The sequence below is a fragment of the Pithys albifrons genome, chromosome 11 (genome assembly GCF_047495875.1).
Source record: "Pithys albifrons albifrons isolate INPA30051 chromosome 11, PitAlb_v1, whole genome shotgun sequence".
Classification (NCBI taxonomy): Eukaryota; Metazoa; Chordata; class Aves; order Passeriformes; family Thamnophilidae; genus Pithys; species Pithys albifrons.
Window position 1 is genome coordinate 18,100,965 of NC_092468.1, and position 17,315 is coordinate 18,118,279.

A 17,315-nucleotide genomic window follows, 5' to 3' on the forward strand; every position below is an offset into this window, starting at 1 on the left:
TTTCAAAACAAAATCAATAAAATATTATTGTTTCTGAAGCTTTTATGATACTGTATCATCCCTAGAGATCCTGTATAATTTCTCCATTTAAAGAGCCTTTCAACAAAAAAATTATGGTTTTGTCAAAGTAGCCTGGCATTATGGAATTTGATTAAAATGTATTATTTTATTACTATAAATAAGATATAAAGAAAAGTATTACCTTGAATGAGGAAAAAATATTGAAATATTGTATGGAGTTATATTCACAGCAATTATATTTGGTTTTCAGTTTGCAAAACTCTTATAAATTTCATATAAAGGAGTAATCTTATTGCTTCAAGGATTAAAATAAGCAAAAAAGCGATGTGTGGAACACATCAACTGAGCCAAAAATGATTCCATTTCAATCCCACATCATGAGAAATTTCAATACATTTTTATTTCATTCTTTTTGGAATAAAAAAACCATTCAAAATCAGGTAGTTCTCAAAAAATCCAAATTCTATCCAATTCTTATTGCAATAGGAGCTCTAGGGGAAAAACATTCCACTTTTTATGAAGTTGTCAGATTACAGCACCTTGTTTTTCCCTTGGGAAGTTTCACCTTTTCCAGCTCAAGTTTTTTTAACATGACCAGAGTTGTTCTACCTTCCTGCACAGGACCCACTGATTTGCCACATGCCAGAATTGGGGGCACCAAGCATTGCTCCATGTCCTCACACAGAGCACCCACTGGTGGCTTTACTGTGCCAGAGGGCAGCACTGGGGCAACTCCCTGTCTCACTTCAGGGATTTTCAAAAATCTGGGTTTGCCCCTCTTTTCAGTTAATCACTACACTTCCCATTTCTGCTGTTTTAGAACACAGTCCTTTCTATTAACTGTTTACATGTTGATTCTAATCTCACTGAGGCTCCATCAGTTTAATGACACTACTGAGATTTCTATCAACATACACAACTGGAGCACTGGGGAAGAAATCAGCTTCATTAACTGCTAGTCACAGCCAAGACTATCCCATTTCACTTCATTCTTTTTCTTGACTACAGCTCCTTACAATAGTAAATTGAACAGCCACAGTGAGTAAAGATAAATGGAGTAGAGTTGGTGTAAACATAAGTAAGGGAAGCTACAGGGAATGTTGGAAAATCTGGATCCACAGTTTTCAGCATTTCATTTGGATACTGTGCAGCCTGTTCTGCAGACAGGCTGAGAAATGACATTTGAATCAATATTTTCTCTAGCTTAGATCTAGGATTTGTGTTCAAAGACTTCTCTGATTTAAAAACAAACACCAGAAGGGGTGTTTATCTGATCAGCACAGATCAGCAAAGCATCAGTCAGTGCAGAGACATGAGCTTTATTCGGCCTTTATTTGCTGTGGCCTGTCCACCACAGAGTCCCCTACCAAGTTTCAGTGTCACTGAGGCCACTGCCAATGTTTACCATAATTGTGTCCTAGTACTGATGTCCAAGATTAAATTCATGAAGTAGAAGACTGAAGTTTTATAGTTTCTGTGTTTCCTTTGTCCTCAGGACATACACCTGGATACTGCGGCACTCCCATATGGCACTGATATTATTAACAGCTGGTAATGTTTAGTCATTGTGACTTCAAATCCTGCTGGTGATTCAGCAGATTTATGCCAGTCTGTGAGCAGGGCAGCAATGCAGTGTCCTCCCTCCAGCACACCCACATGGGCAGATAAGGGCACAGTGTCTCCACACATTGACTTCATGAGACAGGACTACAGCAAGTCCTCTCAAAAACATGTCCAGGTAGTGCCAAACCTCTTCATCTTCTGGTCTGGTCTCAGCTTCAATCCAATCTGAGCAAAGCAGGTGGCAATAACACCTGTGTCCATCCAGCCCCACTCCAAGTGCTCTCTTCCTCTCCCAGGACTGAACTGTTTCTCCCTGTCGAGCAGAGAACAGGCAGGCAACACCAGGAAGCCCTCCATCAAGCCACTGGAGATGAGAAGTGGGTGGATTTTGCAGACAATTCTGTATTCACTTTTCAATTCTGTTTCACAGTTTTTCAACACTTAGTGATCTTACAATATTATATCATGCATTAATATCTTGCTATTTGGGCAATGTCCAGCTAAAATCTGGTCTGATGTTTCTTTGAGCAAACATTCCAGTTTCACATGGACAGTGCTTTTTATTGAGGCACAGATAACCAATGGTCAGTGACCTCCAGGGCTGCTGATATTTTTATCAGATTTTTTCAAACCTTTATCTTAGAATACAGGTGAGGCATTATGAATGCAAAGAAAAAAAAGGCAGTGATATAAAGGGTACAGAAGAATGGCTGGCTTATTTATGCACTTGTTTAGATGCCTTGTCTAGTCATCCTTGGCCAACAAAAAAGCAGCGTTCCTACAGAAAGCAGAGAACAGTCTGCTCATGGCAGGCAGCTGTCCTCCCAAGAAGTCAGGGATACCTGTAAATAGTTATGGCTGTACTTTAGGTAAAGAGTAATTAGTTATTGCATATTATCTCCTTTATGTGTCAGCTCTCCTTTTCTATGCCTCTAGAATAAAGTTCTATTTATTAAACATTTCATATGCTGTTTTTCAAGTGGGGAAGATAAGCCTCTTTTTGATGTATTCTCACAGATCTCCGGAGATGTTTAGGATGGATGTTTACTACCATACCCTTAAGGTTTGAATGTGGATCACCTCTTACTGTTGGAAGTCAAGCCTTGGTAAAAATCATAAACAAGGTTTTGATAAGCTACTCAAGAGAAATGCCATATTTGAATAAAACTTCCTTCCAGCAATCTGTTTACAGAGATGGCATCATTAAAGCAACACACAAAACTTACAAGTAATATATATAAAAATAAAATAAGTTTTTAAAAAGATACCAAATTGGATGAGAATCGATAAAAATACATTATACTAACTTAAATACAACCAATATTTAATTAACTGCTCTTACTGTGCCTAGAGTGCTTGTCCATGTTGGACTTTAACAATAGAGTCCAGTCTTTCTTTTCAAAGGAAATCAAGGACAAAACCATCTAGAGCAGGAATAGAATCTTACTTTACTTCTACAGTCAATTTTGCAGGAATTGTGTATTTTCCACTGTTTATTCAGATGGTTTCTATTTCATACTTAAAACATTCATAAGCTACTGCCAATAAAATGATCAGTGTCACAATGAGCAGCTCAGAATAGAAGAGAAAAAAAGAACAAACAATCTGTAAACAACAGACAGTTAAGGGAATTATGTTATAAACTACCTAATTCGATGCCTTTCTTCAGTATGACTGCCCATTTGAAAAAATTAACCAGTATTGTAATAAATTAATTGGGGTGTAATTTGGAACACAGCAGTGATGTGAATATTATTTTAACTGCTGAGATGTATTTCAAATGGCTTTGATTATTTAGGCAACATTTATTTCACTGCTTTTCTGCCATCTTCCAGAAGAGATTCTGAGTTGTTATAATGAAACATCATAAAAACAAAACCAAAAGACAAGCCCTATTTCATCAGAACAGTGTAACATTCACCCCAGTATTCATCTCTCACAGTGGCAAAAGACAATTGTAGTTAGGAAACACACAACCTGCCCCTTTTTGTAAGTCATTCCACTTGTACTTTTCCAGTACCCTGAATCATTGTGCCAGGAACTTTAAAGAGTACTCTTCTGCTTAGTCCTTCTAATATCCATGGAATGACTGGCTGTCCATGGACTTTTCTAAGCAATTTCTGCCTCTGCTGATAGTGTCTGCCTCCATATCCTTCTGCGACAACAAGTTCCACAAGTTCACTACCCGTTGTGGGGGGACTATTTTTATTCATTTTAAGCTGACTCAAGCAAGTTTTGAGTGTCTCTGGTTCTAATATTTTAAGATGCTTCATTTAGCTTATCTACTAACAGAGAACTGTTAAGTGTGTCCTGAACTAACCATAAAAGAAACCCATTGCTTCAGCTCAATGCATTTTAAGGTATGATTTCTTACACACCAGACATGCTAAAAGGTAGATTTTTTAAAAAATAAGGATTAATAAAATGAGGTAATGGTTAAAGATGATTATCCATTATATTTCTGAATATTTCTCAAAAAGTAAGTAAAAAAACCCCCTTTAAGGTCAAACATATAAACCCAAGTCATAGAATCATAGAATGGTTTGACTTGGAAGGAACCTTAAGGATCATCCATCATCCAGCTCCTGAGTCAATTATACAGCTAGCACTTTTTAATGTGAGAAGCTAATCCAAGCTTCACATCAACCAGGATTTGGAAAATTCCTCTTCTGAGTCTGACCTTGTAATTTTTGACTCACATTGAATTTTTGTGTTTTCTTATTCAGTGTTTGAATTTTGTATTCCATCTTCAGCCACTCCCTGACAAGCAATTACTGTTGCCTTAAACTATCCTGAATAAAAGATTTTGAATACAATGAGACAGCATCTCCTGCTTTCTGCATGGTAGAGGATATTGGTGTATCCTGTGAAAGGTATGAATCTTAATATTATACTGCATTACTTTAATAAATACAAAAAAAAATACCAGCGATTCTCTAAAGAAATCTATGAAGGTACTACAGCCAAAGAGCACACAAAACTGCTCTGACTGAGAATGCAAAGGCAGCTTTATGTCACATCATGCCATGCCTCAATTACATGGGTATTAAGCCAGTCAGTCCCTTTCTGTGCACCAATCTGAAATCACCTAAATCTGATAGAACTCTGCTCTAAATTTTCTTGAGCTGGAAGAGCAGCAGGTACTCACACAGAAGCTACAGACCACCTCGAGCTATATCCCTTTTCCAGCTCTGGGTGATTTCCTTGTTTGCCTTTCACTAGTTCCCTCCTAGGTAAGGATGTGTAAAAACAGGAATATGGATATAACCACAATTTGACCACAAATATTTCAGCATATTTTCAGTTCAACTGTTTTAATAGTAAACACAAGACCAAGATTATGTAATACCTGCACACATAAATTGGACCTTCCTACTGCCAGGCTCAGCAGCACGCTGTTAGAAGTAAGTCCTGTTCTTAGTAAAGCACTCTTGCACAATGCCTGCATAAAGAATCACAAACAGGCCCTTTGATGGGTAGTTCAGAGAGTATTATAAGGCTCACTTTCCTCAAAATCTGCTAAATCACTATATAATCATTTACTTGCTGTTTGCAAAAGTTAATCCAGGGTCAAGGCAATGACTGTCTGACATGACACTTAAATTTATATAAAACCATGCCCTCTTAGCATTCATCTATAACTTTGGTGGGCTGTTCTGATTTAAAAGCAGACTGTTGGCTTTATCAGGGCATGGGCAGAAGTGACCTAACACTGCAAACAAAATGCTACTTCTAGTTTCAGCTTTTTTTCTAACACTACTGCAGTGCTCTAATGCCCAAAACAAAGCAAGCATTACACCTGCAGACTGTAACACCATTGAAACAGATGCAGGAGTGGCCCTGGATTTGGTCAACAAACATCGCAGAGATGGTTATGTTTTTGGTTTATTCCGTGTTGCTGATGCACATGAACTACATACAGTAAGTATCCATTTAAAGGCTGGTTTACACAACCTTGTGATTTTTAAATAATGAGCCAGGTCATTATGTTTATTGCTTTTAATGTTGATGTAATTCAATGAATCAGATGTGATTTACACTACCTAAGTACTCATTTGTGCATGATTTATTGCACATAACCTTGATTTCAAATGCTCCTGATTGCCCTCTATTCTCTTGGCCTGCAGAATGCTGGGGTAAGAGATGCTCTGAACAGCTTTATACAACACCAAAAATTAACCTGTCCTGTCTGTTGTCTGTGAATATCTAAAATTAATTAGACCACTGTATCCTGCAAGGCTGGCATTTTGTTACTATTGTAATTTTGGAGATAATGGGTTAACTGGCAGGAAGGGAAAAAGGCAGAGAAAGCCAAAGGAGTTGCCACTCTGCAAAATGGGAGGGGCTGGATAGAGAACTCATTGCAGTTGTTTCCTTTTTTCTTCTTACTTCTATTTCTGTTTCCTAGAGAGGATACATAAGCTTTCCTCAGTGATTGCCTAAATGCCAAAACAAATCGATAGTGGAAAAAGCAATAGAATACAAAATTTCTTTAACAAGTAGGTAACAGAGACCAAGGACCTGCAGATTTACTAATGCACCTGGTACCCTTTAGCTGCTTGGCTGTGAAAGTTGTACCCAGACACGCATGCACTGTCTCAGAAATGTATTACACATCTCAGAATGGCAAATGGAAAAAGAGGCTGGTTTGTGATGAAACTGCTCAATACTGCCTGTTAGGACAAGTAGAAGCTCAGAAAGTGACCCAAAGCTCAGGTTACCACAGGTCTTCAGGTATACTTTCAAAAAAACCTCATGGACTATTTTGCTTTTCAAAGACAAGGATGTGGCAAGTGGTACCATTGAGTTTTTTGCAGTAGCCAAGCAGTTAAAGAGCTCATCTAGGAAGGAATCAGTGGTCTTGTGCATTAAGAGATTTAAACCCTCAAGTCTCCTGTCCTTGAAGAATGCTGCTGCCACACAGCACTGTGTGTCACTGCTGTGAATTGGAGCTACTGGACAAAAAACATAGTTTCTTCTAAAAAGAAAAACCTCATCATGTATACGTTTTAAGCAATTACTGACTATAGGAAGTATAGAACCATAACTAGGAATAGGGACCACCAGTGACGATAGATAGATAGATAGATAGATAGATAGATAGATAGATAGATAGATAGATAATAAATAGATAGATAGATAGATAGATAGATAGATAGATAGATAGATAGATAGATAGATAGATAGAAGGCCAAAACATTATTTTTCTTATCTCTATGCAATAGTGTGCATCAGCTCTATCAGATCAGGAACCTAAGCAGAGATCTCTGCTGGGTTTACATGGGTGTTCTAGAAGCCCGAGATACCCAAGTATCCACAACAGAACAGTTCTGGGCTTGTATGGTGCAAAACTGTAGTGCTCGAGATCATTTTAAAACAACCAAGAAGGCACCATGTAAGGCCATTTTTTTCCCCCAAGAGCTACCCAGCAGATAACAGAGGAATTTTCTACTGCATATTTGGATGTAGACACTTAATGTAACCCAAGATCTGCTTTAGACTTTAATGAATCCAAATGCATTCTGCTGAAGAAAATAAGTATTTGCCAGGGATGAATTGGCTTTTTCAGTATTTCCCAAGTTTCGATGACAAAGTGCATCACATAATTAGTCATTTCAGTTTTAGAGGGTTCCTACTGAATTTTACAAAGCACTGTCTTACCTATCCTACCTTTCCATTCAGTGCAGTTCCATAAATACAAATCAGAAAATAGTCTCACTGTCTCTGTTCTCTGTTGCAATTTTAATAATATGTTGACAAGCAGCTTGAAATTATTGTGATGTATAAAATAGAATAGAAATACTAATTACTCCTTAGTAGAGAATAAGCATGTGGCTAGTGGGCAGGACATGTGTCCAGGACAATTACATTTTTTTTCCAATTCTGCCACTGAACAACCTGTGTCTCTGTGAAAGCCACCTAATCCCTATTTTAAAATTAGAGACAATGCTAAGATATGCACATACTGCAAAACTAGTATTTAACATGAGACTGGTGGACTCTCACTAATAAAAATATTACACTAGACTGCAGCAATTCTTTCTCAAGGTCTTGTCTACACAAAAAACCAAAAAACCCCAAAACTCTGAAAAAGGAATCTGAATGGGTGAAACTTCACGGCTGAAACTTCATAAAACCTGAGGACATTTATTCACAGTGAAGGGCTTTGCATGATTTTATCAAAATGACAAAATAAAACATGTATGTGTTTGTTCGGAATGTCCATAAAAGGGCTGAATGAAGTTTAAATGATTAATTCCAAATGTGAATTGAGATTTATTCCCCTGCAGAAAAATAAAAAATTGTTTCTGCGGGCCGCAGAAAATCCACATCCCATTACACTGGCAGCTAAACTCAAGTTTTAATTCTCCTTCCTATTTGCCCAGGAGATAGAATATACTAGAAGAATTTCAGAGCTAAGGCTTCTGACTTTGTAGGATTATTACAACTTTGTGGCATCACTCCCTGAATACACTGAGCAGGAAGCAAAGTTCTGAAAGAGTATCTGATCACAAAGTAATTTGAAATGGATGTAGCTACATAACTGGCTGCCTAGACAACTGATGTCCTAATAGATCAGTATGTTCTATGTGAAAATCAGAAAGAGGAAATGGCAACTTTTCAACACTGGCATTTTCCCTACTTGATGAATGCCAGGTTAAAACAGAGCCTTCTCAGAGGTTCTCAACAAAAGGACGAGAGGCAACAGCTGTAGTTGCAGGAAGGGAAATTCTGAATAGATATAAGACTTAAAAAAAATCATGAAGAAAGTGATTAAGTATTGGAATGGCTCAGAGAGGTTGTGGAATGTCTGTCTTGGTGATATACAGAATGCAGCTGAAACTTTGAAGTTTTAGCTTTGCCCAGAGCAAGTGGCTGGGCAAGATGACCTCCAAAGCTCCCTCCCAGCCTGAATCCTTTCTACGCTTGTTAGCTCAGAAAAACTTAATAGAGAAGTGGAGAAGCATCATTAAAGTTTAAACATATCAACCTTTAAAAAAGTTTCTTTCAGATCCAACTTCTTCTCTATAAATTCTCTTTTACTTGTACTTCTTTTCCAGGGAAATTCATCAGTCCTCTACTTAACTTTGGATGTGCTGGAAACTGAATGCCCCGTCTTGTCCAGAAAACACTGGGAGTCCTGTGAATACAGTGACACCTATCCCATGGCAAGTACCCACACCAAGTAATGCACCAATAATGCATTAACTGCCCACAAACTTGTGTCACAAAATCTCTGAGTGAAGACTAGGCCTTAATACGGTTTATTCTAAAATAAAACCTATTTAATTCTAGAGTTGTTAAGCATAAACTAAAGGCTTGGAAAAGGGTTGACTCTTCAAATAAGTATAGCTTTATTTAACCAGTAGTCTCAAAGGAACTATTCTCCACATTCCACTGCTTGTAGCATAACTTATGCTTTAAGGGTAATTTGCTGACAACTAAAGGGCACTAGAAATTATTTTTTAAGCATGTTCCTAGTATATGAGCCAGAAATACCAGTGGTGTATTTTGTCAGTTTTCTGTCACAGCATTTGTGGTATGACAGTGTGAAATACTGGTAGTGTCAGTACACAAATGATATAGAGCAATATTTGCCCTTTCCTTTTGCAGTCCAATGATGCAGTCTGGGATGAGAACTCCCAGTCCAAAACTTTATTTAAATATGAGAGTTATACTGCAACAAAGGACAAAGCAGGAAGGGCATGAGGAGACAAGAGAAGGCATTTACTTTTTCTTAAGACGGGGAAAAGGAATGAAAGAAAAGGTCCATCCACTTTTTGATGAAGATTTGTGAACACAGCATCCTAATTTGCCCTGCTAGCCAGTAGTATCTTACTGTAAGTCAGTGTTAGGATGCCTGAGAAGGCTGGTTCAGTTTTCCATTGTCTACTCAATTGTGCACTCTGAGAATTAAAATAAAGGCTCTTGTAAAGGGAGATCCCATTTTATCTGAAGACAAATTTTGAGTGGTACCAGATCAAACATTCCACTAATGACCACATCTGTTATTCTTGGAGGTACTGCACATTAAAAGGAGGTATCATTTCTATGATCGCCTACATACAATTAAATCCAGTGAATATAACATCATAATCATGTATTCTTTTTCCTCTCAGGACTTTGGGCAATGTAAGATTATCACATATACAAACCATCTGCTGAAGAAACCTCAACTATATGGATTTAATTGTACATTAAGCCCAGGTAAAATAACCACTGATGTAAGCCAATGCATACCTCAAACAGCCCCTAGCACCAAAGCCTGTGCACTGCCAGTGTTTGGTAACCGTAACAGATTCATTCATCTGCTTGCAATTCATATTTTAGATAATTCAAATGGAATGTTAAGAATGAGTAATAGAATTAAGGTTACCCTACTCTTCTAAACCAGACATTATTGATGTCAGATGATATCACTATTCCAGTCCATCAAAACATGATAATGAATATCAGAACAAATGTAAACCTGGAAAGAATCCCCATCTGGGGTGGTAAGATTCTAAGGCAGAGCTAAAAGATTTATAAGAATATTCATTTTCATGGGTTTGGGTTTTTTTCCTGTTACATGACAAACCCATATTTGTGAAGTGAGGGACAGGTATTTCACTGCCAAAGAAATGCTGCATTTCAGTTTCTTGTTATATGAGTTCACATTAAAGGCACAGGCACACTCCCAAGAATATTAATATCCACTACAATATTAGTGAATTCTCTGTTTTTACAGTTCCACCTGATTTATTAGAGTGCAAAGATTGTCCTGTGAAAATTGAAGTCCTAGAAGTCACTGAGCAACATAAAGATATTGCTACAAAGGCCCTGAAGAAATTCAACAGTGAGGGTAACCACACAAACTACTTTGCTGTGGTCAAAGTTGAAAGGGTTTTAAAGATGGTAAGTGGCATTTTGTCCTAGAATTACTTATAAATGACAAAATTTTGTGAGCAATTCCAAAACCATGGGACCAGAACTCAATCCTCCTGGCAACAGACCTACCAGCATAAATCATCTGCTTAAAATTGAAGGTCCTACTTCTGCAAAGACTTGTTATCAACTTCAATTTAGGCATGTGAAAGCAAAAGGGTTTCTCATTAGCTAAAAACTATAGCAGTGTGATGGCATTCAAAATTCAAGGCTTTCTTTATGTGCATAGTTTAATTTTGAATGCCTATTTACCTATCTCATCCTAACACACACAAGTTTATTTACTACTGACCAGAGTTCTGGATGGACAACTGTGTATTATCATAGTCACACATTTTGTCAAATGAAGACAGAAAAATTTTTACTCTTCAAATATTTAGCACATGGGTACAACAGTGGAAAGTCAAAAGTAATTTTGACTCTCTGCTGCAGAACAAAGCAGCATTCTCAGAGCTCTGAAGGATGGGAGGTAAATTTATATCTGCACTGTACCTCTTGAAGAACTTCTGGCTCTGGTAAAAAACTCCTTATCTGAGTGATGTTGACATGAAGACTTATCCTTTGGGTGAGTTTTTGGTTGGTAGACACTGGAGACAGCACAGGGTCATTCTGCCAACATGTGTCAGCTCAGGACACCTCTGTAATGAGGCCCCACAGCCCCTACCATAACACATGTTGATCTTGGAAACTGCCTGAATTACGGCGTGCCAACCCCACCTCCCTGCAGCTTCTAATATTGCTCAGAAACCTGACAGTGTTCCACACTGTACCCTCATGCAGGATATATCCCTACTCCCATTTAGCAAGAGGCTGTTTCCAGATTGCCTGGATTCATGTATTTCTCTCCAAAAACTTTGTCTTCAGCTACACTGACACTTTAGATTGTACCCCTGGATTTTGACAGACTGCATAACACTCAGAAACTACTAATTACAATTAAAAACTAATACCATAAAGGATGTGCATCCACTTTTAACCAGTTTAGTTAAACTGGTGAAACTTGTGTGCACACACATGCTGCAGACACCTTCGACACAGACTTGAAATAAAATACTACTACAGTTGGAAATTAAAATGAAACACCTCTTTATGGATTTTAATAGGATCACAAAGGCCTTCTCCCATATTCATAGGGAGTAATGCCTTCTCTATGAACAATGACCCTGCCACGAGAGAAAGCAACAATCCCACAGGTAACTGGCAGAATTTCACCCCAAATTAACATCAGCACTGTAATATTCTGCACTCCCATCACTGGAAAGGGTGGTTGCCATCCAGAAGATCTGTCTATCTTCACAGGAGCAGCAGCTCAGTTTTGGGAGGACTCTATGGACATTACTGCCTACAAACACAGGCTGTAAAAGTAACAGGTTTTACAATACACACATAACAGACAAAGAATTAAAGCAAGCATTCCTGGAACTTGTAAGGGTATGAGGCAAGTAAGGTATAAATTATCTCACCTGTTTTCCTCAGTGAATATATGCATATGTATGAACATTTGAACAGGACAGGTAAGGAAGGCATGAGGCAGACAGAATTTTGACAAGATGAAATATGGTTGCTTTGAAAATCACAGGACTTTAAATACACCTCGTTACCACTTGTTTGACTTCTTGCTTTCAGACTGCCTCCCGAGAAGGTCACATCTTAGGATTCTCTATCAAAGAGACCAACTGTTCCAAATCCATGCAGCAAGAAGATCAGGCATTGGAATGTGATTTCCTCCATGACTGGCACACTGTAAGTAAGGTCTTAGAATAAGAACTGATACAATGAATGGCACCAGGAAGATTTTAGCAATATATTTCCAAGTGTTTCTTCTAAGAATACAACCAAACTCAAAATTAAAAATCCAGCATGTCCAAGCCCAGATCCTGATTTTACAGCTGCTCCTTTTTATTTTATAAGGAGACAGTTTGAACTCTCAAATCAAAATGTACCCTGAGTCTGGCATATTAGAGGCCTAGGGCTTTTCAAGTTTTACCTGGCTTTTGCATTCAAATTGTGGCCAATCCTAGTAAATCATTCATGCAATGTTCATAAAAACTTTTACACTAATATGAGTCAAGATCCTGAAAAAAACACGTCTTATGTCATCCCAGTGAGCTCAGGGTTCTGCTGCAGAGGAATGGAGAGTGGAAAAATTTAAGCTTATCTGCAGGTTACTATCAAAGCATTCTCCTCACTCCACTTTCCCAATACCATAATAGTCTACACAAAGAAACAGCTGGGAAAGGTCTCATAATTTCAGAATAAATTATTTCCCAGAAAATAAATTGAAGGAATGAAATAAAAACATGGAAAAAATAAAACATTTGAAACTTTTGTTTTATTTATATCCATCTTCTTCTCTGGCTTTTTATACCCGGACGACTGAAAAAGGTTGTGAGTCACAAGTTCACAATGAGATGGCTATAGAAGGTTTGAATTCTCAGTGCTGCCACCGCTGCTGTGTGTGTAAAATGCCAGTAATATTTGCAATCATTGATCATAATGAGCTACTAATGGCCCAAACATACATCAAGATGAAGCATCCACCAGCACACACAGAACCCCTCACACCAGTTTTGTGCTCTTTCACATGAGCAATTCCACCCACAACGACTGGAAGCAGAAGAAAGTCACAGCAAACAGGATGTTAAGGGAAGTAATGCCAGAAAATTACAACTAATGATTTTTTAAGAAAAGGAAGAAAGTTCTGCCTTGAGCTTTGTCTGAAACAGCATAGCTACACAGTGCCACGTTCTGAGAACTTTGAGCAAATTTTCAGGATAGCCCAATATGAACATATGTTTGACAAGATGCAAACAGTGCAATGGTTTTCACAGTCAACAACCCTTAAAAGTGGCACATATTTTAACCATTATTAATTGCTGGTGAGCATTGGTCAGAAAGCTTAGGACCTAGCTAAGATATGTGAACACACTCAGGTTTTGAAGGAACCAGCCTCACTTGTAAAACATGGAACTTTCAACCCAGATGTGCATTGTAGTTCTTTTTCCTTTTCTTTTATTTAGCACATGGGATTTTGCAAGGCAAGAATTATCAGTGATGCAGATGAAGCTGATGGAACAGATATAAGCTGTGAAATCTACCACCCTTGGGTGAGTACTCCCTTATGGACACGTCTCTGGCTGTATCCTCATACAGGTTACAGCAACCTCACTTAGTTCAGACTGGCAGATGATTGTAACAGAGTTGTTTATGTCAATTTATTATTGGCTGGGTGTGATGCAGCAGGACAGACTGACCTCCGAGGTCAATCAGAAGATGAATTAGAATTGAGCTGTCACTACTACTCTCTTCATCTCTTCTCTCAGTTCAATCACTTGACTTAGTCTAAGCAAGTAAAGACTGGCAAACAAGTTCTAAGTAATTTTACAATGCAAGAGGAGGGGAGATGATCTTTATCATATTTGGTATTCCAGTTTATATTACAATACCTACTTTAATGTGGGTTTTATTTTGTTTTGACTCATCACAAATGTTTCTCAGCTGGTTATATCATTTTGATATGGTGTAGTATTTCCAGAAGATTTCCAGTAATTTGGCTTTTTTTATCTACTTCTATTTTGAAATAATTGTAGGATTTTTTTCCTTAAAGATCTCGGAGTTATAAATGCAGACCTACTAACTCCCACCTCTCTCTTTCTCACCACTTTCTTCCTTCCCTGGTGTTTTCTATAAACAGCAGCATGGCTATGGGCGAAGAGGCAAATGTGGAAAACCACACAGACATCCCCATTTTCATCATCACTTTGGTCACAGACATCATCATAGACATCATCACAGACATGAATGTCCACCTTCTTCTCAACCCAGACCTGAAGACCCTGAACATAACCACAACTTCAGCAAGGAAGACCAAGACAGCCATGAAGTACCTGCTCTTTCTATTCCCCCTCCATCCCATGATGAACCAGATCACCACCATCCTCCTCACCACCATGGACCACACTGTCCTCCTCCTCACCATCATGGACCACACTGTCCTCCTCCTCCTCATGGACCAGATCACCACCATCCTCCTCACCATCATGGACCACACTGTCCTCCTCCTTTTCCTCCTCCTCCTCCTCCCCCTCCTCATGGACCAGATCACCATCATACTCCTCACCGTCATGGACCACACTGTCCTCCTCCTCCCCCTCCTCATGGACCAGATCACCACCACCCTCCTCACCATCATGGACCACATCACCCTCCCCCTCCTGGACACCATCCTCATCACTGTCATCACCATTACAGACATCACTGCAACAAGACAAGCATGTCAGGAAAGTATTTTCCATGTCATATCACAGGAACTGTCTATCACATTCCAGTTCTAAATCGGCAGGATACTCTCACACCTCCCAGTGCAAACTTTTATGAGCTATCCCAATTCATCCCTCACTCTTCCAGCACTGGTGAAGGTATTTCCTTCACTGGCTCAAGTCCAAAAGAGATACCAGAAGATCCAGGTTTTCCAGATCACCCTACACAATCAAAATCATGCCCAGGAAAACCCAAACTTGTTCTTCCAAAAATTTTGCCTTTATTTCCGCAAAGCTCCATGGCAGAAAATTCTCCTATATGATCTCAGAGAAAGATATTTCAAGGCTTGAGAGTTGCAGAGCCAGTGACAGCTCTTCAGTGAATGAAAACAGTACATGGAAAAGGGGGGAACAGCATTCAGTTTCTAGAGAGGAAAAGCGCTGAAAAATAATCATTAAGTATTCCAACCTGTTTCTTCATCCTGGCTGTCTCAGGCTCCACTGTGGTTGAAAGGCTCAAAATTCTGAGTCCCTCAGATATTGTGAATGGGTAAAAATCCCCAGCAAACAATGCTCCTTCAGTTCTAAAAAAAAGGAAAATTCCCTAATAGTGAAAACTACCATCTAAAATTTTATTTTCCCATCATTTATAATTATAATGCACTTCTAAGAGGAACCTGACCTAGAGGAAATTTGACTGCCTTCCATAAAAAAATGTTCCATGGCACTACATTTATGCTTTATACAGATTCAAAGAAAATAAAAATATGCAAGCATTTTTTTTCTTTACACAGTTGCCTAAGTTTTGTCTTTTTTTTGTTACTATGGATATTTAGCTATTAATATTAAACTAATAAATTATTTTAAACTCTTAAGCTATTTAAACATCCAAGAGGAAAACTCCAGCATAAATTGACTAATGGTGTTTGGATTACCACCTTTACTTAGAAAAGGTCTGAGAACAGTTAATGACTTGCAGTCTCACACTACAGGGTGGCCCACACAGGTGCTTCCATTGCTACAGCTGCTGGTGGTGATACCCAGAAATACTGCAGTCAAGGACAGCCCTTTTCAAATAGTTCATAATTGCTCTCCGGGGAAGAGAAAAGCAGATGCATGTAATAACTCTTTCATGTAAATGTTTTCTTTATCGCTAAACCTTCCTCAATGGAAACAGAGTGGGGAGGAGCAGGAAGCAAGAATAGTGGTGCCTCTTTTTACTCCAGCTCCCATCAAGGTCGAGTCTATTCAGACAGCCCTGGGACCTCAGTGAGCTGGTTCAGAACAGCTATCTCATAAGCAAGAACATGGGATTAATCTCGAAAAATGAGTAATTTCATCCTCAAAATAGTTTTAATGGTGTAAAGTGAAATACAGTGTGAGGACTCCGTTGAAGAAAAAGAAACAAAATGGGGACTCAGTGTAACTGAGTGAACGTTGACTAACTTTTAGAAGTCCATTAACATGAATAAACAACCTTATTTCTGGCATAGTTTATCCACAGTCTCTAAAGTTAATTTTCTTTAATCAAATCTTGTAGCAAGTGTGGTGGATTGACCCTAGCTAGGTGCCAGGTGCACACCAAACCTGCTCTATCACTGGTCTCCTCAGCCAGACACAGGACAGAAAATATAACAGAAGGCTTATGGGTCAAGGTAACAACAGAGCGAGATCACTCACCAAATACTATCATGGGCGAAAACAGTCTGAACTTGGGAAAATTGGTTTAATTTATTACCCATCAAACCAGAGTAAGATAATGAGAAATAAAGTCAAATCTTTAAAACACCTTTCCCCCACCTCTGCCTTTTTCCCAGGCTTAACTTTACTCACAATTTTCTCTATCTTCTCTCCTCAAGCAGTGCAGTGTGATGGGAATGGGAGTTGCAATCAGCTCACCATGTGTTACTTTTGCCACTCCTTCTTCCTCAGGAGGAGATCCCCTTACACTCTTCCCTTGCTCCATCCTGGAATCCCTCCCATTGGAGACAGCTGTCCATTAACTGCTCCAGTGTGGGTCCCCTGTGGGGTCACAAGTCCTGCCAGCAAACCTGCTGCAGCACAAGCTTCCCATGGGGTCATGACCTCCACAGGGAATCCACCTGCTCTGGTGTGGGGTCCTGCTCCACCACTACTCCATGAGCTGCATGGGGATAGCCTGTCCTACCATGGTCTGCACCACAGGCTGCAGGGAAATCTCTGCTCCAGCACCTGCAGCACCTCCTCCCACTCCAGCTTCACTGAAGGTGTTTGCATAGTTGTTTCTCATATATTTTCACTCCTTTCTCTGCTATTGTTCTTCCCCAGTTCTTTTTTTTCCCTTTCTCCACTATGTTATCCCAGAGGCACCACCAACACTGCTGATGGGCCCAGTCTTGGCCAGAGCTGGATTCATCTTGGAGCCAGCTGGCATTGACTCTGTCAGACGTAAGAGAAGTTTCCAGCAGCTTCTCACAGAAGCCACCCTGGTAGTCCCCTGCTACCAAAACCTTGCCACACAAACCAAATACAGGAAGATCCAAAGGAAAGCTACTTAGTGCCATACCC

At 39.1% G+C, this 17,315-nt stretch overlaps 1 protein-coding gene across 2 annotated transcripts; it reads left to right on the forward strand.

Annotated features, from left to right (window-relative positions):
- The first annotated feature begins 5,198 nt into the window (after nt 1-5,198).
- HRG (histidine rich glycoprotein) lies at nt 5,199-15,557 on the forward strand. 2 transcript variants are annotated; one of them, XM_071566853.1, is made up of 7 exons: nt 5,199-5,505; nt 8,646-8,753; nt 9,705-9,792; nt 10,313-10,479; nt 12,136-12,252; nt 13,530-13,616; nt 14,207-15,557. In XM_071566853.1, exons 1-7 carry the CDS (start codon nt 5,308-5,310, stop codon nt 15,089-15,091), a joined length of 1,650 nt encoding a protein of 549 aa, XP_071422954.1. In that variant the 5' UTR covers nt 5,199-5,307; the 3' UTR covers nt 15,092-15,557. The 2 variants fall into 2 exon arrangements, with proteins under 2 accessions (XP_071422954.1, XP_071422953.1); XM_071566852.1 differs by having other exon boundaries at nt 5,200-5,505; nt 14,204-15,557.
- Nucleotides 15,558-17,315: the final 1,758 nt, after the last annotated feature.

Bases quoted from the DNA above. Each gene is read 5' to 3' on its own strand.
- HRG (XM_071566852.1), top strand. From the start codon at position 5,308: ATGCTACTTCTAGTTTCAGCTTTTTTTCTAACACTACTGCAGTGCTCT. The intron at 8,754-9,704 runs GCAAGTACCCAC...TTTTCCTCTCAG, and splicing joins ACAGTGACACCTATCCCATG to GACTTTGGGCAATGTAAGAT. The intron at 10,480-12,135 runs GTAAGTGGCATT...TCTTGCTTTCAG, and splicing joins TTGAAAGGGTTTTAAAGATG to ACTGCCTCCCGAGAAGGTCA.